This window comes from Hydra viridissima, unplaced genomic scaffold (genome assembly GCF_058129835.1).
Source record: "Hydra viridissima isolate aposymbiotic clone 2 unplaced genomic scaffold, HvirCarnegie_v1 scaffold_6, whole genome shotgun sequence".
Classification (NCBI taxonomy): domain Eukaryota; kingdom Metazoa; phylum Cnidaria; class Hydrozoa; order Anthoathecata; family Hydridae; genus Hydra; species Hydra viridissima.
In genome coordinates this window covers 17905839-17931241 of record NW_028324305.1, presented here as the reverse complement: position 1 = coordinate 17931241, position 25403 = coordinate 17905839, and the positions used below count along the sequence as shown (strand labels likewise).

Genomic DNA, 25403 nt, shown 5'->3' with positions numbered 1-25403 from the left:
GATTAGCTATAAATAACATTACCATATATTTATCTCAATTATTGTATTCGCATAATATATATATATATATATATATATATATATATATATATATATAATATTTTATTTCAACTATATAGTATTTTTAATATAATATAATTTATAATATAATTTATAATATAATATAATTTCAAATGTATAATATTTTATTTCAACTCAATTCAATCCATTAAACTTATTTTTTCAAAAAGTAACAAGCTTTCTATGAATAAAAACTTTGTCGCAACAAAAACTGTGTGCTGTTTTACACGCGTAAAAAATTCTTTTTAAGTAAATTTCAGAAAGTTTGATTTACTTCTAAAAACGAGAATAGAATTTTGTACTTTTTTCGTTATTATTCGATATTCGTTATTATTCGATATTAACCAAAACACAAAACGCCGATGCTTCATCCACAAACATTTTTATAGATTGTAGAATTTATAGAACTAGAGATTTTATGCGAATACAATAATTGAGATAAATATATGGTAATGTTATTTATAGCTAATCCTATCCCAGGTGACACGCTAACGAACCTAACCTCAACTGGAAGGCATTGAGGCTGAGACATCAACTTTTGGTTTTTGATAAAGTAACCAAATATTGTGCGTGTTTAGAGTATTGCTTTTGATGTAATTGGTGATAGCCTTAATTCTGAAATAATAGTGAAAGAAGAAATCAGTAGCATTAAATGAAAATAAATAGGTTTTGTGCAAATTGATAGCAATCATGCCAATTTGATACCCATTTCCTACTAATTTAGTGGTATAATCTTTGTTCTAAATCTGCTAAAATACCAGAAAATAGACATTAATGACGCTTTTTTTTAAGAGATTGTTACGTTCGGGCAGGTATGTGTATAAAAAATTATTAACTATTTGTTTTTTTCAGTTATTTGAAAATGTATGGCTCTAGCGTCATATATGTATAAATGTGGCATTACAAGTGTACGTATAAACATTCGAAGTCTAGAGCACGCTATTAACATTGATAACGTCATGGCGAACGATCTTTTAAAAATTTTCTCTACCCAGGCTCCTTTCACCTGTGCATAACTTTATTTAACTGTTAATTGTTATAATCTGATTTTTCAACGAACTTTTTGTAACGATATTTCAGAAAAATTATTTTTTAGTGTAATAAATATATACAGCTATAACGCGTTAATAATATTTATAATTCTAATATTTTTTTAGAAATTTCTTATTGTAAGCTATGCTGATTAGATAAAGTAATTTTTGTTTTAAACTGCATAACGGTAAATTAAAAAAAAATGGCAAAAAATTTGACAGTTAATTTAGAATTTACAACATTTATGAAGATTAATAACTTTATAATAAGTAAATACGTTTTAAATTAAATAATTTTAAGTTCTAAATCTTAAATATTGTTAATTCATATTTTTCTAGTGAACTTATGGTTAAGCATATAAGTAATCGAGATTGAACGCATTAGATTGAGGTCTGTACATTCATTAATGATTTATGTACAGTGTTTTTCTTTTTTCTCTCTCTGTACTCATTTTTCTATACTTTGACATTTTTTATATTTTGAGTTAAACTTCTAAATTGCATATTACGAGATTAATAATTAACAAACGAGCCTTTAAAATGTTTTTACAAAACAAAATCTACTTTCAAAACCGATGTTCAAAAAGTTATTCACAATAAAATAGTATTCTTCGGGGAATTATCTGAGAACATCGTATTAATTTTCGTTTACGCTGAAATTCTAGCAGAAAAATCTATAAACAGGGGGAAAAAAACAACAGGTTTTATACAACAGAAGAGAAATGACATGCACAGTGGCAATATCAAGTAGTGGGTATTTTACAAAATGGTTTTACTAATGTTTTTTTTTTAAAAAAAATATTGTTCTTATTTTTAAGTAGAAAAAAGTCTGAAAAAAAAAATAAGTTAATAAAACCTAATTGAAACCGTTTTTATTGTCATATATTTGCGTTAGGTTACTATTTCATCAAAGTTGCCACTGGAGCTCTCATTTTAACAAGTATATGCATACTAGCTCTCATTTGTTACATAAATCCAATACGAGGCTGCAAAAGACGCAAACACACGCGTCGTTTCATTAGCAGCGATTCTTTTAAGAAATATAAAAAATTTGCTGGCATTTTATCGCCTCGATTGGGAACCAATCTTGGTTGGGCAAGAAATTTGCAAGTTTTAAAGAACGGAGATCATCCTTATAGTTCGTTTCATTTGACGCAGAAGCACTCTATAGTAAATACACCGGGAAGCCAGCACCAAAATGGGTTACCCAAAGTACATTTCAAGTTTGGGCGAGAAAAACTCCTGAAGAAACAGGTACAAATTACCAATTTTAGTTTCTATTGAAAAATGAAAAAAATGCTGTTTTTTAAGTCAAATAAAATCTCATAATTTTCTTGTGTAGTAAGGAAAAAAATTCCTTTGTTTTTCTCTTGACAAAAATTAAGTTTTTAACAAATTTTATCTTTTATTGATTTTGATTGATTTATAATATAAAGTTTCCTGTAAATGATTAAATTATAACAGAGAGCAGCTGCAAAATTACTTTAAACGCAATATAAATCTGTTTTAAAAACCTATCGGTTGATTAATAGATAAAAAATTGAGATGCGGTGTGATAAGAAAGGAATAGAGTATGAAAATGTGCGAAAACATAAGATGGCTTGCAACCCCGTCGTGGGACTCTGTTTTCGAAGCTTTCTGTACCTCTAGAGAGATATATTGTTTGAACTTAATAATAGAGTTGTTTGAATAATAGAGTTGGTTGAATAATAGAAACGTTCGGACTGTGAACGAAATTATGAAAAACATTTTGTTTTAATTTTGTTGAAAAATCAAATGAAGTCACAAAATGGTTTATCGGCTTTTTAGAGGTAAGTTTCTCTTTCGTGCTTTGTTATTTAGAAACTTAAAATTTTAAAAATGATTATTTCAATGAAGATCTAATGAATTTATATAAAAATTCACATAAATAAAATCGTTTTTGATCACTTTTCCGAATAAACAAATTCGTCAGAATATTCTATATTCATACATAAAAAGGAGACAATTTCATAAATATACAACGAGAATTGAATTGGTTTTTTCTAAAAGGGCGTAAGTCAGCAATACTTAAATATGACTTAGGCCCTTTTTTTTAAAAAAAAAAAAAGCAATTCAACTTTTGTTTGTAATTAAATCTGTTTAAAATCAACTAAGATTTAATTTGAGAATTTACGCCAGGTTACCAATGGTTTAAAAAAAGAAAAAAAATAGGTCTGTGCTTATAGCTAAAATAACTAATCACTTTTTTTATTTGAAAGAATACTTTAGAAAACTGGAAATTTTGATTGAATAATTAAATGACGATCAGCGTAGGCTGCATAATGTCATGTTATTTGATGATGCTAATTCGTAATGACGTTAGGTTTGTATTTTGTGCCGTCGAGTAAAGATTGTACGGCGGGGAAAGAAAAGAACATTAAGCTTGGATCGTGAAAATGATGTTCAAAAAAAAAAGGAGAACTTTCCTAAGAATGACCATACCGAACATTTTTACACGAGCAACTGCGAGTTATAGTTAGTGCGTCGTTTTGTGTAAAGACGTATGGCGCAATGACAGCTCCCACTTGCGCGATATTCGCACTTATACTTGGTTTTCAGTTGATAAATTTGCGGATCAGAGAGGTTGTTATGTTCCAGTTATTGTTAATTATCTTTTTTTTTTTTTTACCATTGTTATTTTATTGCTGCTTCAAATATAACAAAACATTTTGAATAGAGAGTTCAATATAAATCCAAATAAATCGATTAGTAAATATAACTACCTAAAAATGAGAACCGAAAACAAACTGAACTTAAAATCTTAAACCACACGCCTTTAAAAACAAAGCTCATTTACACATATGAAACGCTAGTAAACTTGTTCCTAATCTTCTTCCTAATTGGATTTTTTCTTTTTTTTTTTTATTTATTTATTTCTTATATGCTGCCAAGCAGTTTAAAAATAATTTAATAAAATGCGTTTTAGCTCCAGTAATGCAATTGTAAGCTTTTAGCTATAGTTATATGATTATAAGCTTCAGGTCAACAGTAAGGTCTTGTTCCAATAAAAAATGGCGAATGAACAGCAATGGGATTTTATGGAAAGCATATGAATCAGAATTTTTTTTTATTACTTAAAAAGTCTCACTGTTTAGTATTATCTATTTTTCATTTTGGCTTCTTTGAACACAAAGGTAACTCCAAAGTTCCTTATCGACGCTCTTAGTTACGTTAAATCTTAGAACAAATACCAGTTAAAAAGATAAAATAATCAATGAAATCAAAAACGGGCCGTAACAGATCGGCAAATTTCATACCTAAGGAAATGCAATCGGAAATCATTATAAATATTGACTGTCAAGGATTTCTTTTTTTTGAACAACATCGCATATAAAATGAGCGTCACGACTTAAAGTCGCATATAAAATGAGCGTCACGACTTCAGGTCGCCAATCACATTCATAACTTAAAATATGTTTCTTTAAATTACAAGACTTTTAGCTTCCATCGTTATATATTTTAAACTATTAGAGCGTGTTGTTGTTCTTTCCATTTGTGATTTTTTTGGCATGTGGCAGCATTTATTGATTTTTCTACAAAGTTATTTAACTTTCTTACAAAGTTGTCAAACTTAGTTTTTGAAAATCCTTCATACAAAATGACCGAATGTATTCGATAATTTAATAATGATTGATCGAATTTAATTTGATTTTTGAAATCCTTCATATTAACTGACTGAATCTCGCGTTAATATAAATGAACACAGATTTAGATTTATCGATTTATACAATGTATATGATATTAACAAAAAACTTATGCGTCCGCATCGGTAAAAACAGTTATTGCTGTTTATAACTATATTTATCTATTTTAATTGCATTTATGAATATTTATAGTTTTGATTATAAATTTTTACAGCCGTGAAATTAGGAATACTAATTATCTTGAATTAAATTATTTAAATTATTAAATTTATCTAGCCCCCGTTATTCAAAGTTGTTCATGAATTATGGATTAAATATGTTGCAAGAAAACTTTAATTCAATTTTGTTTTTATCTAAATTGTAGCAATATTTATAGCTTTGAACATATATTTATACTTTAGGGAAATTTAAAATTCATGAACGATACAACGATCATGATAAACTTCTACAATCAATAATGCACGAAATAGCGTGAATGAATTTTTTAATTTTTTAAAATAACACAAAATGAATAACTTTTTTCTTTTTTTCTTTTTTTTGCTTTTACTATCATTTGACTTTTCTCTGTTTCTAAGGAGTAATGCAAATAACGCGATTGAAAAAAGTATTTTGTTTAATAGAATTGCGTAAAAAAAACGTGTTGCGGCTTTTTAAAAGTTGTGATTTCATCCTAAAAGCCTAAACCATTTTTATGTGAAAAATGTTTATACACAAACATCGGATATATATATTTAGGTTATATGTGTTTAATGCTTCACGCGTTTTAGTGGGTGAATATCTTATTGTTGCTTTCGAATAATTTGATTACATGTTGCATGGACATGGCGAATGATATTTTTTAAAAATTTGAAAGTTCAAGTTTTTGTTTAATTATAGAAATTTTTTGAAAGAAAATTCCAATCAAAATCTGTTACACCTACCAACATCGATCTGCTGAATTCAAGGAACCTTGACTTTTTAAGAAGATGCTCTAGCAGCCAACATATCAATTTTAAAAAAGTTTACAAAACGCAACCAATGAGCACATACAGTAGCTTACCAAATGTGTGTCAAGAAAAAGGAGACGAACATGAGGCTGGAAATTATCAAACAAAAAAAGAATTCCTATTACAAAACCCAAATGTAGGCGCAGAGAATGTACAATGTGTCCCATCTCTTCAAGTAAATGGCGAAGAGTTGTTTTATGAAGAGGTATTTGAAAGAGATGGAATTTTTGTTATAAAAAATATTTATTCAAAAACTTTGAAGTGGTTATTTTATATTAAATATTACTTACAATTTTTAACATAAAATCTCATATTGAACATTTTGATATAAACAACGTGTTTGAAACACACATTTAACTATTTTCAGGGATTAGATGAAGTGGATGAGGGCCAAATGCAATGCATACTACAGTACCAAAGAAACAAGCAAGTCATCTTTTTTTATTATTATTTTTATTATTTCTCTTCATGTTAAATTTCTTGTTGTCATGTCAGACATTTCTTTTGTTGCAGGTCGCTTATCATTTTGAAATCGCTGGCTGTTCAGACAATTATTCCACAATTCATTCCTGGCTTTTACATTGAAGTATCTGTCGTACCAAGCCATGAAAACCAGGTTTGGTGTTCAAAGGTGTATCCATCGGTAAATGGAGTCATTGATGTGATATTAAACGAAACATTCGAAATACAAGCCAATGACGAAGACGTAAAATATCGTTCACTGGTCATATCCGTTAATCCAATAATAGGCAATTTTAAGCTCTATGCGGAAACCGAACTTACATATTTAAACACACCTGGTAGAAGAGAAATTTACTTAGGAGGGTTTTTGAAAGGGGTATATACACTGACTTAGTATACGCCGACGTAATAAGCAAACCAACTAAAATCTTGTGAACTGTTTTTTATTTCACCGGATAACACTTTTTGTGTCTCAATAAAATGTTTAATCATTTTTACCAGCAAATCTACAAAGCTTTCTCGACTTGTTCATTTTATTAAATTCAATAAGATTCTTTTTGCCAAAAGGAGCTAATAGTATAATAATCATAACAAAGTTATGACAATCATTTTAATTATTTAAATGGTTTTATTTCCAAACTTTTTCCACCATTTGATTAAAATTCATGTTAGATTTAATGTTGTTTAACCTAAATTGAATATAAACCGGTTCTTGCAATCTTAAATTCAAATCATTGATTTGCGAATTTGTAGAAAAATTTAACGAAAGTAATTTGCCTCTCTTTTCTTTGTAATTTTGCAAGGTTTTTAAGCCAAAAATAAAAACTTTAGTTAACTAAGCAAGTATTAAAAAATAAATAAACCATCTGTAAAATGTATAATAGACAACTTGATACTTATCAAATTACGATGATGAGATAGGGATTCAAGAGTTTCTGCAATTTTAGTGTACTTTAAACTGGAAGTAGAAGAAACTGTTGGAAAAATTTGCTAGATATCTGTTTTACTATTTAATTTTTTGGAGTAAATTCATGACAAAGCTGCTTTTATGACGAAAGATCAAAAGTTAGAGAATTATTGCTTATATTAAATATTCGCACCGTTAAATTTTATTTTATTTTGGTTTTTTACTTATTGATCTTACAATTTTTACGTATAAAAATCCATTTGAACGAGTTTCATAAAACCCTGCTATTTATGCTTACGACATAAATATACTAAAATATGCTAAATATACTAAATATGCTAAATACGTTATTCATATTAAAGTCATCCTGTTATGTATATTTTACGTAACTTATCTCATTTTTCAGACAAGTGGAGTATGTAATCTGTAATATGAGAAACGTGTACAATTATTTGATATTGACTGCAGAGTCACACAGTGACTCTGCAGTCAATTTCAAATAATTGTACACGTTTCTCATATTATTACACACTGTATCACTGGATATACCAAAGAGTATCTCTAGTAATACAGTGTGTGATTCTAGTTACACCTAACAGTGCAGTTGTTGTGTATAACAATCGTTGATGGTCATTCCCTTTTCGTTTAGTTTGGACCGAATATATTATTTTAATCTAAAAGTAAAGTATTCAGTCCAAAAAAATACTGAGCTGTAAGACGTATTAAAAATGAAATAATTTTTTAACAAACAATAGTTTTCTAAATTGAGTTTTTATTCCAAAGATGCTCATAATTTACTTATTTTAAAACAGTCTTGAGTCCATACTTTTAAACACACTTTATTTTGATTTTTAGTTTTAACGCTATACATCTAAAACCAAAACATATTGTGTGTTATAAAAATTGCTAAACTCTGAGTGAAATTCGGAGCTTTTTTGAAGCTCTCTTACCTTGTTATGTATATATATAATACATATTTTTTTCAATAAAGTATATAAGTAGAGTTAAAAGTTCAATATAGCTTATGTTAACACTATGTCTCTGATACTTGCTGCACCTTTTACTAAACTTTACTAGATAAAATATACTTTTTGCATGCCTTGACCATACAGCTAATTTTTTAGCTCGGAAGTTGATGAAAAGAACTTTATAATATGTTCTACTGGTTATTAAATCTTAGTGTACATAAAAAGGTAGCTTAAAAGAGAAGAGATTAATAATAGATAAAATGGCTACCATAAAAATTAGATTGTAAGGGTCCTACAACAAAAACTTGCCGCATATGTTGTATACCTTTTCATTACAAACTGAAAAATGTTTTCGTTAAAGGTTTAAAATTTACGTTTAAAATTTTGTCAGGGTCAAGCAAATGGTACTTCCTCTAATAATTCATTTGCCAATGAGTCTAATGCTTGATCTTTTTAGGATTTAGTGCCATATGTATCTAGAAGGTCAACTGATCCTGCTTTTTACAATTCACGGAGTTTTGAACCAAGGAAGCTAAAATAACCCTAAAATGCTCCTTGGTGTTTTTCGTATTTAGTTAGCAAACAATGTGTTTGTCTGTATACAAAACTTATAATTGTTTCTGAGTTTTTTTTTTTGAAAAACAAGAATTAAGTCAGTCATAAGTTTTCTTTGTTACGAATGTTGATTTTCAACAATTCAAAAATACTCTAGCGTTAATTGTTTTTGTGAATTCTATCTTTGGGATTTTTGGTTCTTCTTTTTTACAAAAAAGCTCCAATTTCCAGGAAGGTATCCATTTAAATAGTAGATTAAATTAAACCAACTTGACCAACATATCAAAACTGGGGTTAAAAGTAATATATGTTATAATATAGGATGGTTTCTTTGCAAATGTTAAATAATGATTCTTTATTTTCCAGGCATTCCAAAAATTAGCAAACAGTGTTAACCGTGTTGTAGCCAAGTTAATAGCTATTTTTTTTTATATAACATATGATTCTGTACATGTTGCTTCAAAACTTTTTTATAAAAAAAACACTCTCAGATTCTTATTTATGATCGGAATGCCGTCAGCTTTCTCAAACAAAGACGTTGAACTATAACGCAGCAAGCAGATGAAAGCTGTTCGTTTCAAAAAGTTATTGTTTTCTTTTCAATGATATTGCGGAGATGGGAGTGGCTTTAATGAATAAAAAGACCAACTTGCATTAAATGGTGAAAAACGAAATTAGTTTCTCCTGATTGTTTTACAGGAATATTGTTAGTGCTACCCAGATCGAGCGAAAATGCACTTTATATTTACACGATGAGAACAATCATAGTTAACTTTATGTAAATGATTTCTTAGCTTCGCTTAGCAAATATGATTCCAAAACTATAATTCAGGAAAATTTAATTTCAGCAAATTGAAGCTGTGCGAATGGAATTTCACAGTACTCAGCAAGTAGAAATTTTGAAAAAACAGAAACTTTAACCTGGACATCTCTCTACTCTTTATAAGGAAGAAAACAAAAAAATTTTTGGATATTGCATCCAATAGTACGGCAATTGAAGTTGAATATGGCTACTCTCTGTTTCATAAATGCGCTGAAAGCACAATCTTCTGAAAAATAGCGTGGTATGAGCGAGAGACATAGATGCATTAGCTTTTGTGAAATAGAAGGTACAACTGCTGTGCGATATTGGTATATAAATGCTTCTAAAGTTTCAAAGTTTTTTTGCTCTTAAAAAAGGTGTCGGTTGAAAATAACTCAATGAACAAACCAACCATATTGTTTTTAAAATGAACTAAAAAGTTAGTCAAGCTGATCCAAAAAAATTTACGTTATGAAAGTACACATCTCCAAAGGCTACAAAATGCAAGTATTAAAATCTAATTACCGTGGTGTTTTCGATATCTCAATTTATAAAAGCAAATTTATAGTTATAAATTATAAATTCATACTCTTATTTTTTGATAATATTGTAAAATAATTAACAAATTTTCAGTTTTATCTTATTTTAGGCGTGAATTGATTCCAAAACTCTTAGTTTAAGCTCTAATGTTGTTTGAAGTTATGACATTAACAAGATATTTTAGTTGTGTGGAATAAAAGAAACATATAAAATCAAAAATTCTTTTCCATTATTCTAGGAATAATTTTACGTAGTTTTAGACTTTTTATCAGTTTTTTCTTGTTTTTCTTTCGAATTTTCAAGCCGAATTCGTTTTTTTTTTGCTGTTTCTCAGACTCTTTTTCAGCTTTTTTTCTTTCTCCTTTTCGTACCATTTCTCAATTCTTTGTCTTTATAATTTATTTTTTAGCTTTCTTTTTTTCTTCTAAGCAATTTTCTTATTAATTTCAATTGTAGGTTCTGGCTGAATAAATTTATCAATACTTACTGGAATTTCCTCAAATAGCATTTCTAGAACTATGCTCTGTTGTTGAGTTGTGGGATCAACGCCTTCTATTTTGCCCATTTTCTTGTGCCTTTAGTAAAATAAGGCCTCTTGTTCTATTGGACCTGTCCTATATATGAAAATATAATGGGCAAAAGGAGATTTTAATTCCTTTTGTGTCATATCAGTTTCTAAATCATTTTAGGCCTTATTAATTAAACATAACTGGAATTTCGGTGGATTCTTTGGAATTTGCTTGAATTTATCTTTCTTGTAAGCTTAACGGGGTTTTTGTTAAATCCGAGTTTTCTAGTAAAAAGGGAAACAAACCGCAGCTTTTAAATCCATGTGGTATTAAAGTTGGATTGGCAATTATGTTTCAGCAATTACAGTACGGGACATTATTTCTTCTTAAAATTTCATTCAAAGGTCTAGACAAATTCGTAAAATGTTTGAGACATCTGGTAACCTATGGTCGATTTACCTTTAACCTAATTTTTAGGAAAATCAGCTGTAATTTCTGACGGAATTTGCCGTTTTTATGGATGCAAAACCAAAGGTGGTGCCAATAAATTACTTGCATTAACCGTTATCATGATTGAGAAACTTTCTTTATTAGTATTTGCGGTTATGCTACACAATCGTTAGTTTTTTGTTTGTCTTCATTTTTAGTAGATGGACACAGGTCAAAAGGTGATTTGTCAAGGTCCCAAGTTCTATTAGGATGCTCAAACACGGACGATAAATCATTTTTATCCATATATTCCGTTATTTTTTGAAAACAACTATTCTGTGCTGTGGAAGTGTCTGAGTCTTTCGAATCGAAAGCATCAAATGCTTCTCGAAAAAACTGCGTATTCAACAACGGCCAACTTTATAGTTAAGATTCATTTTTTATGTTTAAACAGGCATACACCTAAGATGAATTTTCTTTGTGACAAACATACCAACTTCTCTCGTATCAAGAAACCACTTTTGAATTTTAACCACTATAGATTTATCAAAAATATATGGATGCCCAATTTGACTCTTAAGTCGACCTTGTGTTCGCTGAACAAGGTTGTCTTTGGTATTTTATAAAACTTAGATGCTGCATAAATTGTCATGGTCTTCATTTTTTATTATCCAAAGCTTCATCCGTGATTTGTTTAAAAATACTGCAAGGGATCTGGTTACAATCAGATAGTTGAAGTCCTGAACTCGACATTCAGCAATATTCAATTTGAAAGAAATGATTGAAAAAAACTTCTTGACAAAATTAACACCCTTCAGCAACTTGCAGGCGTTCCGAGTCTTCAGAATAATTGACGCACTAAGTTTGATTTAATTTTCTAAGCATGTTTTTGTCAAATGATACCAATAATAAAGCTTTGACACCAAATTTTAAATGGCAAAAGTGTGGTTAAACTCACATACCCATGATTACGTACTATACAATGAAGATTGAAAATTTTTAAAGTGGTAGTTTAATTGAAGTCTTCGATTATAAGTAAACTAAAGTTAATTCCATAATTTCCAATGAGAGATCAGAAAACTATAACTTATTTTCAATAGAAAATTGAAGTGTAAAGTGCGTATTCTGCAGAACCTGTTCTTGTTATTTCTTTTTTAAAGAAAAGAACAATAGTTTTCAAAAATGACTGAAGCAATACCAAGACCGTTAGAAAACAAAGTCAAAAAGGAAAAGAAAACAGATGAAAAAAAGTTAACAGGTTTCTTTGAGTTACCAGATGTTGCAAACGACTTAAAAAAAAAAATAATAGGGTTCTGATACTATTCTCTTATAGAAAAGAATGAACATTGTACTTAACTACATAAGAGCAAACAATATGGAAAAAAATTTGGTTTATGCTCATGTGCTAATTTCACGGTGTTAATTTATTTTTGTAAAACATCCAATGGAACATCTTATGTTTAAACTTTTTCATCTCTTGCTGACAGTTGGATCTAGAGAAGCATTAAATTTTGCTCGTCAAGGTTGTGTAAATTTTTATAGGTTAGTTTTGCGCATAAATATTGTCACAAAGCCAATGAACAGTAGGAATATTTTTGATAATTTTCAAACTTTAGTTATATTCGTTTTATAAATAAACAAAATGCAAAGGCAATTTTAAAAAGAATTTAAAAAATTATGATGTTTGGAGATAAACAGTACGCCGAGGTAATGACTTCGTATAAAGGTTCTCAATATTTTTGGTCAGGAATATTCCCTACCCCATGCTTAGGTACTGTATACTGCAGCATGGACGTATTAGAGATGGACGTGCAACTTATTGTTTTACATCAAAAAGGCCGCAGAAATCAGCGAGCTAGAGATTGCAATCCCGGATTGATGTTTTCCAATCCCGGGATTTCGGGATGGAAAAACATCAATCCCAATTTCCTGGGAGTAATCCCGGGATTGAAAAGCAGATACAACATCTATATAGTATTAAGTAGAACAAGACGTCTTTGAACCAGCAAGTGTAGCACAAAGTGTTTTATCTTCCCTTTCATAAATCGAAAAGTATTCTGTTAGAGGTTTAGATTTCTTTTTTAGTGGTTTATTTGGTGTGCATTCTCTGGTAATATTAGGTTGGGTTGGAATTTCGACCTTTACATTATGCACTGACAACATGTGTCTATGAAGTTCTTTTGTTTTAAAATTTTCTTCCACCACCAAGTTTTAAAATCTTCTTGCAGTTTGGCAATTCACACATCGCTGTTTTGCCTTTTTCATCTCGTAGAAAATATTTCCAAACAGCTGAGTTACTTTTAATTGTAAAATCCACATACGACGTGCTGATTTAATTTTTAATTTTAAGATTCTACCTTATAAGAAACGCGCTTTTCTTCGGTTTGAAAAAACTGACAATAGTAACAAAGCTGTTAAAAATTATTAACAATAGTAACTAAAGTATTAAAAAATCTAGCTAATTTAACGCGAATATTTTATATGTTTACGTAAATAACTTTTTAGTAACGAGGTAAATTTGAATTATTATAAAATAAATATAAACCGTTATATATAATGATACAAAGTCTGGGTATTGCAAGCAAGCATATTATAATAATATTTTTGATTGCTTACAAATCTACTATTTAAATCAGATCGCATTCAATTTTTAAATAGTGTATATGCTAACCAACATGAAATTGTGCGAAGATTTTCACTATTATTTTTCTCTAAATCAATCCCTTTCGATATCGTATTTTATTATACAACTGAAAAAAAATTACTTTTTACAATTTTATACTAAATAAAAATTTTTTTTTTATGATACGCAAAACTGTTGTTATTTTTATATATTTTTTCATTACGCTTTGTTTTGTTCGATCTTATAGGGAATCCCGGGATAGATGTTAGACAATCCCAGGATTTCGGGATCATAAAAAAGGCCGGGATCGCGAAATCCAGCGATAATACAGCGAGCCATGCGAGTTTCTGGCTAACTCTAAATTTTCTGCCGTCAGCAAAAAATCTAATAAAATGGCTGCTGACAGATTTAAAACAGAAACCTCTTTCACATGGTATTAGTTTAAACTTTTATAGCATTTGTTTAATAGGACTGCTCAGGATAAAGTAATTACTTTACATGTTGACAAATTACTAAACAAATTACACCAAGGTAACGGAAATTAGTTGTCGGCACGAACAGATTTTATCATTTATTCAAGATGATCATTTGTAAATTTGGGAACTTTTTTCGTGTAAACAAAGCCTGTCAATGATAAAATAGACCTGTGAGGATAATTTTAAAATGACTAAAAAAGTTATAGCGAAGCATAAAAAATTTTAAATAGGATTTTTTACAAAGATCTGGTTTCATTAAATTCCTTGGTCCTTAGTAAGGGTCTGCGTCTCGGAATCGTTTTCTCGAAATGAACCGGAACAAGCATAACGAGACGAGAAATGTCCCGGAAAAAATTGACGAATAAACTGTCCCGGAATAAAGTTAAAAACCGGGACAATAAATTTTCTTTCGGAATTTAAATATTGTATCCCGGATATTATTGTCTCGTCTTGTCTCGAATAAAAAAAATAACGAGACGCAGATGCTTAGTCCTTAGTATTTTTTCCGATATGCCGTCATTTTTTACCTCGACTACTCTATAAGCTCTATAATATATACTCCACAATGCATTTATTTAGTAGGTGTATTTTCTAATGGGCTTTTTTACAATTCATTTGATATAACAAAACCTTTTAAAAAGTTATTTAAATTTATAATTATCTGGTAAAATGCGGCCAGATATTTCATGTTTTCGTTTTTTTATATTTCATATATTATTTCATTTATCATAAAAAGCACATAATAACCAATTAGTTTTTGTCAAATAAAATTTAGCTTATATATAGTTGGTAAATCATATTATGTTAATATTAGAAGGCCGGGTGAATAAAAATGAGCAGTTGCTTTAACTCAGTAATTGGTCAGCTTTACGTGAATAAAAACTTCAAAAACTTTGCTTAAGTTTTTATTCACGTAAAATTGAGCAATTACTGAGCAAATTGCTTACCTTTACGCGAATAAAAATATGAAGAAAATTGCTGAAGTTTTTATTCACGTAAAGCTGACCAGTTACTGAGTAAAAGCAGTTGCTCATTTTTATTCACCAGGCCTAATTACTTAGCTATTTGCGGTTTGCCATAAATTGACTTTGCTAAATTCCTTAAAACTGTGACAAATTATTTTTTCTTTATTATATTTACATTCATTTTATCAAAGTAGGAGCTGTAGTGTCTGATAGAGCAAGCCCAAATAAAAAATTCTATAATATTCATTAACTGATAATCTGCAGCAATATAGTAGATGGAGTAGTTCCCTGGACATAAAACCATTGTGCTCTAGGTAGCCACAAAATTAGTTGATATTTTGTATTATTTATGCAAATGATTTCAATTTCTATATCATCATCCGCGGTATTTTTTTAAATATTAAGAATGTCTAGCTATGTAAAACTAAGCTTAAAACTTTGTTCTATTGCTGTTTTCTTTAATACCTAAAAGGAAGTTAATGTGACTGGTTAGCGAGACCAAAAATTTTCGACGAATACAACAGACTTAAAGAGAATTAAATTGTTATTGTTTAAAACAAAAAGTTTGTAACAATGCGCAACGAGCATGTCTCGCAAAAAAACACGGTCGTTTGTAAGAGGAAAGTTATTATACGCATGCGCAGTAGAGTTAAAAATAATTTAAAATTTTTAAAATGGCTACGGATGCAAAACTTATCTACAAGCTACAAGAAAATGTCTGTAAAAAAAAAGAAAACGTCTGTCAAAAAAGAGATGTGTAACAAAAAAAAAATATTCAAAAGCTTTAAAGTCCTTTTTGTTTTCATTTTTTTTTTTTTTTTTTTTTTTTTTTTTTTTTTTTTTACCGAAATTGTAAAGCTTAAGAAGTAAATTGCTTACAAATCAACACGTACTTTTGTGATTGCCAAAAAAAGCTCCACGAAAATTAGATAAGGCGATAGCTTATAAGAATTAGAGTAAAGATTTCAATATTAATATTCAAGTACAAAGATTTCAATGTCGATTTTTTAATTTTTAAATGTCATAACTTGCTAGCCATCAGTTCAAGTGAAACAAAAGTAAAATGTAAGATGTGACTTTTTAACAGAAAAAAAAGGACGCATTTATCAGAAAGATCACCTTTTTCAAGTTTTTTGGGAAGAATATTGTTCTTTAACGATAACTTTTACGTAAAAAAGGCCAGACAAACATTTAAAAAGAGAATATTAAATGTTATCTTTTTAAATGCTCTATTGTTAACACGGCGAATGTATTTGTTTACAACTTAAATTTCTTGCGCTGATCTGTTTTTTTATTTGAATTTTTTCCCTTCCCTACTCCTCATGAAAGACTTAGTTAGCTAAGAATTTAACTACATAAAAGAATCAGAGTTTATTACCTAAATCCTGATGATCAACTTATATTGAATTCTCAATACAGATGTAAAATGGTTTGGAAGAGAATTTTGTGCCTATTTCATTTGTTGAAATTTCAGTATCTGCAACCTCCGTTATAATTTTTTTAAATATATTATTTTAGTGTAACTGACCAATTTGATGCATATTACTTTTTTTTTTTTTGGTTTTTTTTTTCTTTTTCAATTTAATTTGTTCATTCAAACTGTTACTCGATTCAAAAGTTAATTAGTTGTAAGCCATCACAATAAAAAAAATTTGTCGTTTTTAGATTACTGAAATCGTATTTACACAAATCAATTGAATGTGTTTGATCTTTCTTGTTGGTAAAACAGTTTTGTTGTACTAAGGTTATTGAAATCTTTAGTTACACTCATTTTTATCTTGAATATTCATTAATAAATAAATTTTTTTGAATGTACATAGTTCGTTTGAATATGGCTTACTTGACTGTGAAACAAGAGTAATTTGTTTCCGACTTATGCTTTTTTATACAACCGACGAAACAAAGGCTACTTTGGATAGTTCGGAGTCATCAAGTATTGTGTATGCACTAAGTAAGTAAATGACGTCACTAAAACAGCGAATTTGATTTGATTGGTTTAACGATATAAACATTGGTCGATTTTACCATAAACTAATTTTGCTGAAAAAATTCATTTAGGATAGTCTAAATTAAGGTAGTGTAACCAAGGATTATTTTTAAATGTTTGATTGGAGGGGATTCAGATGACGCCCGCGTACGTCAACGACTCAAAGTCATGGAAATTTCTTCTTTACCTCAGATGTAAGTGACGTGAGTGTATGACGCATTTTTCATCACAACTTGAGCATCCAAGAAAGCGTAACAAATAACTTGTTGAAGTTTATTTATTACCACGAGGGTAATAGAAAAAGTGAGTCGTTCGATAAAATTCATTTCTTAATCTTTTTTTTTTAAAATCCGATATAAAATTTTAGCTATATACCCTGCTTTACCTTATGAGAAAGTTTTTTGTTAATACCAAAATACCTTAGCTAAAAGATACCTGTCTTGACATTGTCTTAACAATTAGGTGCACTGTTTCCAAAAAGTCCCCTAGTAAAATCGAAAGCCACCTAATCGTTCAGAAGTATTTTTGTAAAACTGTAAATGTCTGTATATTTATTTCAATCAACCTATAAGTCTACCATAATTATTCATGTTCTAAGTTCATTGTTTACTCAAAAAAATATATTTTTTCCTTAAAGTGTTGTCAAGTTAAATCTTAAATGATTTTTTACACCTATGGTTTGTTACTTTTTGACAAGAAATTAGTGTGCAAAATATATTTGTTAGTTTTGTATATATATATCTAAACTTTTAGTCACGATGTACCTTATGTTAAAAAAAAAAGTATCAAATGAAGTTGTTTAATTGTTAAGCAGATGTTTTTTAAACTTAGCACTTTCAATTTTACCAGTTTTAACACTGTTAAAGATAACAAGTTCTATATTTAAATTATCTTTTACTAGTCAGAAAAGAAGAGCCAGTTCATTACTTTACAATGTCAAAAGAATGTAGTTTACAATGAGTTACTATGTAGTTACTTTTTTAGTACTAATTATCTTACTACATATTGTTAATGTTAACTTTTTCTTTGTAACTTTATAAAGAAAAAGTCTTTATGTTGATTTTACAATTGTTTTGTTAATTTGAATATATATGCCTTTATCATTTTAATCAAAGTAAAGCTTTATGTTTCTACACTATTCTTAACTAAGTCGCAGCATGAATTTATTCTACTCACCAAATGTTATGCCAAACTGAACTGTTATTTGAGTTTTGCATTGATCTTTTAATTGTATTGGCTATTTGATAACATTTTGAGGCAGATCATTTTTCAAAAGACTTGGATCTTGTTTTAACCCAAGAAACAATTTTGCTGGAATGCTGTTGATCTGAGCTGTAATGCTTACAGCTCTTGCTGTTGGCTTTTTAAGTATTTATTTGCTGACCATTTAAATTAACATTAAGAGTTGTACTTTTCATTTCCATTGATTACTTATAAAAATTTGCTTTAGGATTATGGAGTTGGCTCGCCATTCATTTCAGCAACCATTAAATGTTGCTCCTAGCTTATCAAATGTTGTTAATAAAACATCTGTGGTGCTTCAACAACAGTCAGTAATCCAACCCAATCAGCACCAACTGCAGCACCAGCTGCAAACTATGCATGATGGGGGCATTGATGGGAAGAGAAGAGAAATACTAGCTAGAAGGCCTTCATACAGGTTGTTTTGTTTGATTGTTTTTAATTCAGAAATTCAATTTTCTGGTTAAACTGCTTGTATAATAGAATTTTTTTTAGAAACTCAGATGGCCTTTTAAGAATATACACAAGTTACAGGCCTTTAAAATAAATAAATAGGCAATCTCTTGGTCTACTTTTATTAAACAACTGTATAAGCAAATAAAAGTGTTAGTTAACTTTGTTTATGTTTCTATCTAAAGGCGTATACTTGATGATCTTGCAGGAGATGGACCTGTAAAAATGGAAAATTATGATGATACTGGAAGTAGTGGTGAATCCAGCCCAAATGGAAACAATGAAGAAGATATCAATGGAATAAATCAAAGTGTGAGCCATCAGGAAAAACAGTATCAAAGTATACACTTAAATGGAATTGTTTCATCTGTACAAGGAGGTGAAAATTCATTGAATCAGTTGCATGATTCTCAGGTAATTTTATGTCTGAGCGTATCTTTAAAACATTTCATCTATTTTTTGCTTTAATCATAAAAATTTGGTTGAATGATGATTTCTGTGTTGTTAATTGTTGTTTTTTTGTTTGCTTGTTTTTTGTTTTTGTTTTCTTTCAGTTTTTAAAAAGACTTTTGACTAGAATTGCACAAACAACCAAATTTCTTTTTTCTTGACTTAAGAGTTGTCATAGAATTCAATTTGTTCAATGTTATTAGTTTGCTGTTCTATTTTTCTTTAATTTAAATTTTGATATCCTTTTATATTGATGTTTTGTTTGAAAAAATCTACAACAATCCTATTTGCAAACTTTTCGCAAAATCCCCAAAATGTAGCTTTAGAAAATGATATCCTGCATACATTAGAGACTTAATGCTTTGTATCAACTATTGTACAAACCTAATAAAAAAAAGTTATCTTCAGTGTTAAGATATTGATTCCTCATTTTCCTTAAAATACTTTATGCATACTTACATATCAGAAATTAATTCCTCATTATTATTTTTGTAATTGTGTGTGACAGGCTGGTAAAAAACTAAAATCTTACATCCGCTACATCCAAAGTTTTAATATAATAAATTGTGATACTGTTAGTTTTGTGATAAATTGTGATACTGATGAAATTGTGATCCAAAAGGAAGTTTAGAAAAATATTTCAAAAGTTTAAAGATAAACTATAGAAAAGATGAGAAGTTTTTGTTTTTTTTAGCTCCTAAGTGATCTATTTAAATTTATCTAATTTTAGCCAGGTGATAATCAATACATAATAACAACACAAGGACCAGACAATAAAATACAGGTAGCTCTCATGTGTTCTTTAATTTAATTTTTTTTTTCTTTTTTCTTTTTTTAGTCTTTAATTGAGGCATTAAATCTTTTGATCAATCCATCACAGTTCTAATAATTTTTTTAAATTTAGTTTAACTTTTTTTTTTTTTTTTTGATTTTTTGTCTGATTTTTCGGTTTTTAGGCTTATACAATAAAAGGAACACTTCCAATTGGTTTGGATAATACATCTTTAACATCTCCTCATCAACTGGCTGAAGAAGCCACTAGAAAAAGGGAATTACGTCTTTATAAAAATCGGTTAGTTTTATTTTGTTTTATATCTGTGGAAATATTTTATAATATGAAATACTTGATTTTAATTTCTTTTAATAGTGAAGCTGCTCGAGAATGTCGAAGAAAAAAAAAAGAATATGTAAAGTGTCTGGAGAATCGTGTTGCTGTACTAGAGAATCAAAATAAAGCTCTTATTGAAGAACTTAAATCTTTGAAAGACTTGTACTGCAGCAAAGGAGATTAAATTGTGCACAAAATTACACAGTTCTGTTGTGTATTTCATATCTTTACAGTTTTAAAGTGTAGATATGATGCATGTTCTTGGGAAATGTTTTAATTCAAATCAAAGTATTTGTAAATATAAGAATAGCATTATAAACTCTATGTTAATAACCAGTTCAACTTTTTCTGTTTGAATATTTTTATTCCAGAAATAATTTGTATACGGTTAAAAGTTTAACATTTCTTTGCTTTTAAATGATAAAATAAGAAGCATAAAAAGTTTCTTATCCCGAATAATTTATGCTTCTTATTTTATCTGAGAGATATTTTTTTCACTCTGTTTTTATGTATTTCTTTGCATTTCTTCGAGGGCTTTTTCGTATTAAAAATTCAAAATATTGAAGTAATCTATATAGAGCTGACATCTTTGGTTTTTCAAAATAAATTTTTATTTATGTATATTGTATTTATTTAAAGCTATTTTATCAGTGGAAACAAACCTTTATAACACAAAGCAGGCATCAAATTTTATTAATGGACTGATTTATTATAATTTCTTTTATTCAAAAGGAAAAACAAGAAACAAACATTGTAAGGTTTTTGCTTAAAGATCTCTTGTAAATTGAAAATTATAGTTTATTTTTTATATATTCTTATTTGAACCTGACTTGTTTTTCGGTTTGTTTGTGAGGTTTTTGTAGTTTTCTTTTAGTTAAAGCTATATATTTTTCATAAACATGTAAATAACTATGTAAAAAAGCGTTATCGAAACGTTTCCTTGAATTTTTATGTCAGGCTGTTCCTTTTTGCGTAGGTATCTATGAATTATTTTAACGAGATTCGCTTTAAATTTATGTATATAACTTTGTCTTCATACCAAGGATCAACTCTTCGAGTTTTTTTTTTTTTTTTTTCCGTAATTTAATCTTTATTTCAAGCTAGTAAGTTTAAATAACTGCTAATGATTGTATAAGTTTATGTTCTATTTAATAATTGACTAGCTTTTTTGTCAAATCAGATGTGGGGTCTTTAGGGTCTCAAATTTATCTATTGTTAATGGGACTTCAACAGCACATTTTATATTCAAGAATGTTTTCAAAACTTCATAATTATTATCGAATAATTTCTACCGAAATTTATGCGTAGGGTTTGCATAAAAAAACTTCTCTAAGCTAAAATTTCTTATTTCCTTCAATAGTATTTTCGTAGTCTTAAATTTTATCATAGGAATGAGATTTTCCATAGCTTCTTACGGAAGCTTTGTAAAAAAAAAAAAGTACATTCTACATATGAAGGGCTTAGTGAAAAAAGTACTTAAGTCACAAAGTAAATGTTTTGAGAAAATCTACTTTGATCAGCCATTTTAAATCCTTGTTTTGAAGTGTTATATCTCTGATCTAACTAAATTTTCTCAAAACATTAATTTTGTGACTTGAGTACTTTTTCCACTGAGCCCTTCATATAGACTAGTTCAGTAATCGTCTTAAGCCTTTTTTGTCTACGGTATCCATATGGATACCATCACTTACACTTACAAGAAAATCTTATTACGATATTATTGTGAAAGATAATGCAGCAGCTATGGGACAGGTAACACTAGATAGAATTTGTAATGGTACTTTGCTTAACAACACCGAAAACAGTCAAGTGCAAAGTAGATTTCTTTTTTCTTTAATATAAGAAAACCAAATTAGAACAACTAGAAAAGTGCGTAAAATCAATCAAAATCATAGTTATATTGTGATTTAACTTTCTGTAAGAAGTTTGTAGCAGTTTTACCCGAATGCGTCATGATCACTCTAATCAATTCATGTAACTTTTTTTTTTTTAGCTTTAGGTGTTTGGAAAAAAAATCTTTATTTTCTAAATTTAAATAAAAATTCCCCCCAAAAAAAATACATTAAATTGTCCTAAAAGTAAGGACAAGTATATACTTTTCAACTCATGGCAATTTTTAAATTTAACTTTGTTTTGAAATGTCCAAGAATTTGAAATGAGAAAATAATTAGTCAAAGATCAGAAGTAAAATATCATATACTTAAAGACACTGTGAGCTAAAATTTATCGTAAATAATGTAAATATTAGATTCCACATAGAAAGAAGAAATATTTGCAAAGGATTTTTAAAGAAATGAAGCATTATTCAGTTTAATAATTGCTCCTACACCAACGGTCAAAATCATTTATCGGCAATTTTTTGGTTGTAACTATTGATCATATCGCTTCTTAACATGCTAAAAGTTGTAGGCACCGAGTGAGTGAGTATAGTCTCGGGTAACCAGCCATTATAATTATTGTTTGAAAGTCCAAATACTTCACACTTATCATTTGGTTGTTTTTCATCTGGTGTAGCGACAAAAAAATTACCTCCAATTGTTGCTCGGACTATAGTTTGACCATCCGGTTTGGCTTTGTGTGAAGCATTTTTCTGCACAAGAAATAGTGACTTTTGTCCAAACCAATCAATTTCTTCAACAGGAGGAATAAACAATACAAAATCGCGATCAGCAAGTGGCCATGGTGTCACTGCTTTCATGTACGTAATATAACCACTATTGTTCGGAAGTGTTTCTAGTAACTGATGATCTTTAAATGAATTGTCCCATTTGCATCGTGTTTCTAGACTTGTTGGATGCAATAGTTTCATAAACATATCCGCCGGAATGGGCATGATAAACTTAAAAAGAATTTTGATTTTGACTTCTTCTGTCGAAATAGATTTTACCCAAAAAGTCTCTTCCGGTTTTTTATAAACTTCCCTCCATCCTGATTTCTCTAAATCTTCCTTGTACCATTTTGCTCTCTGAATTTCTTTCTCCGTGTTGACTTGGTAAACTGGTTCATTTTCTTGCATTGTGGCTGAAATTTAAAAGGAAATGTTTATGATTTAAACGTGGCAGTAAAAGTTTGTGCTTAATATCAAAAAATATATATTTATCTAATTATTAATAATATTTAAATTGCCAGATTATAAAATGCTGCATTTTACCTTAGAAAATTCAAGGGTTCGTACAGATGCTAAAATAAATATTTTTAAAACACGTGACAGTTCTGTATTTTACTAGAAAGAATATAACAGTTACGAGTCATACATTTCTTTGTGGAAAGTTTTGCACACACCAAAAGTATCTTCCTAGTTTTCAAGATGAGATCCGCTATCAACTTTATTGATTTTGATACGTAATGCAAATAAAGCAGACTTTTAAATGTATTTTACTTATATAGCACTAATTGAAAATGATAAAGGAGGCAACCATTGTCATAAAGAGTTATTTTTAAGGTGAAAAAACCAGATTGGTTTGAACAGCGTCACTTAAGAGCGTCAAGATGCGAAATTAATTTTTACAATTTAAAGGCGTTTATTTTTTTTTCTACTGCATTTTAAAATAATATAAAATAACCTTTTACTTAAGAATGAGAGGTTAAAAAAGGAGCGTTATTTGGAAAAAGAAATAACTTCTCGTAATCGACCAATCGCTTTCAAATTTAAAAAATAATAGCAAAGCTTTTTTTAAGTAAGACCGGTTTAACATTTCCTCGCTTAATAAAAAATTAGTTCGATTTTTATGTGAGTGTAAACAGACCTTTATGAAGAAATCATTGTTCTCCCGCTGAAACTTTTATCTGGAAACGTTTGAGTTTTTATCCAAAATTTCTTAAAACTTTCAAGATAAAAAACTATATATTTATTTTACCCAAATTACTCAATAAAAATAAAACTCCTGTTATTTGATTTTATCATTTGCAGCTTTTTCTTCCAAAATTTTTTTTTAAAGCCGGTTGAACTTATTTAAATCACACTTGTTTCGGGAAAGCTTCTTTAGCTAGTAAAAATTTTGGATCCGAGGGTTGCTAAAAGTCAATTAAAAAAAAAAATCTCAGTAATGTTGTTTACATTTTTAACATACGCTTAAGAAAAGTCGTAATTCTTTTGAATTTACGCATGCACTTGTTTCATCTATAAAGATTCCCTTATTTTTTAGTTAAATTTCTTGATAAGTTAGCTTTTAGTTAGAAGGTATTTATATGAGTTAGTACTGAACTTAAACCAGTTTCAGATCAAAAACCTGATTAGTTATAGATAACTTGTAGCTAACAGAAATAACAAAATAAATAACCTTAAAGTTGAAAACGTGATAATTTTCTCACTTAAAACGGTTAGATAATAGATAACAGTTAAACCGCAAATTCTTAAATTCGAGGTTAATGCGGTTTTAAATAAATAAATATGCGTGTAGTGTATTTCTCAAAATGGAAATTATTCAGTATTTTTAGAAAGTTAGTTGATCATTTTGTTGTTTTTTATTAAAACTAAAAGTTTCAAAAAGTTTAAAAAATAACACAAACTGTAAAAAAACAATTTATTTGACCTTTTTGTCGAAAAACAGTAGATTTTCTTTATCAGGAGAAATTGTGTATTTCATATGGGCAGGAAATTTTTACATTTATAGCATTTTTAAGATAAAATATTAAAATGAGTGCATTCTTCAGGCTGAGTTTGGCTCTCTTTAATTCTCCCCTATAACTACGAATGCAAAAACATGTTGTAAATTTCTATATTCGAATTTTCAGGACTTCAAAATAGCGCCCCTCTTTGTGAGCGTTATTCAGATGGCTATAACTATAAAAAGCATAAGGTGCATATATTTTAAAAACACATAATTTGAAAATTTTATTACTAATGTAGATAAAAAAAGTTACCAAAATAATTATCGATTCGGTTCTTTTTGTTTTTTAAAAAGTATGATTTTCAATGGCTAATTTATCTTTATTGGATTTTGGTTACAGAAATATAGCGTGATGACGTACATTATGCACTTAAACTCGCCCGAGGCAAAGTTCTGAAAAAAGGTCAAAAAGTTAAAAAATGAAAATTTTCCACTACGCAAAAGTTTTGGTGTCAAGCAATATTTATCATAAATATCATAACGATAAACACATAACATCTTACGATAACATCTTTGTTGTACGGAAGGGAACGAAATGTAATTTAAAATATCTTAACTAACATGTACAGGATTAG

At 28.7% G+C, this 25403-nt stretch overlaps 3 protein-coding genes across 7 annotated transcripts; 2 read left to right on the top strand and 1 right to left on the bottom strand.

The window, feature by feature from the left end:
- The first annotated feature begins 1652 nt into the window (after positions 1-1652).
- LOC145190444 (uncharacterized) lies at positions 1653-6727 on the top strand. Of its 4 annotated transcripts, XM_080067317.2 has the most exons (5): positions 1653-1841; positions 1987-2345; positions 5633-5947; positions 6110-6168; positions 6256-6727. In XM_080067317.2, the coding sequence occupies exons 1-5, from the start codon at positions 1814-1816 to the stop codon at positions 6596-6598; spliced, it is 1104 nt and encodes a 367-aa protein (XP_079923443.2). In that variant the 5' UTR covers positions 1653-1813; the 3' UTR covers positions 6599-6727. The 4 variants fall into 4 exon arrangements, with proteins under 4 accessions (XP_079923443.2, XP_089947473.1, XP_089947472.1 ...); XM_090091347.1 differs by lacking the exons at positions 1653-1841; positions 1987-2345 and adding an exon at positions 2608-2902; XM_090091346.1 differs by lacking the exons at positions 1653-1841; positions 1987-2345 and adding an exon at positions 5343-5522.
- A 10376-nt stretch (positions 6728-17103) lies between these two features.
- On the top strand, positions 17104-21275 carry LOC149887335 (cyclic AMP-responsive element-binding protein). Of its 2 annotated transcripts, none has more exons than XM_090091048.1 (6): positions 17104-17268; positions 18416-18625; positions 18846-19074; positions 19841-19894; positions 20067-20182; positions 20258-21275. In XM_090091048.1, the coding sequence occupies exons 2-6, from the start codon at positions 18420-18422 to the stop codon at positions 20400-20402; spliced, it is 750 nt and encodes a 249-aa protein (XP_089947174.1). In that variant the 5' UTR covers positions 17104-17268; positions 18416-18419; the 3' UTR covers positions 20403-21275. The 2 variants fall into 2 exon arrangements, with proteins under 2 accessions (XP_089947174.1, XP_089947175.1); XM_090091049.1 differs by having other exon boundaries at positions 17248-18333.
- A 1284-nt stretch (positions 21276-22559) lies between these two features.
- Positions 22560-23234, bottom strand: LOC149887334 (uncharacterized). Its single transcript, XM_090091508.1, has one exon. The coding sequence runs from the start codon at positions 23232-23234 to the stop codon at positions 22560-22562; it is 675 nt and encodes a 224-aa protein (XP_089947634.1).
- Positions 23235-25403: the final 2169 nt, after the last annotated feature.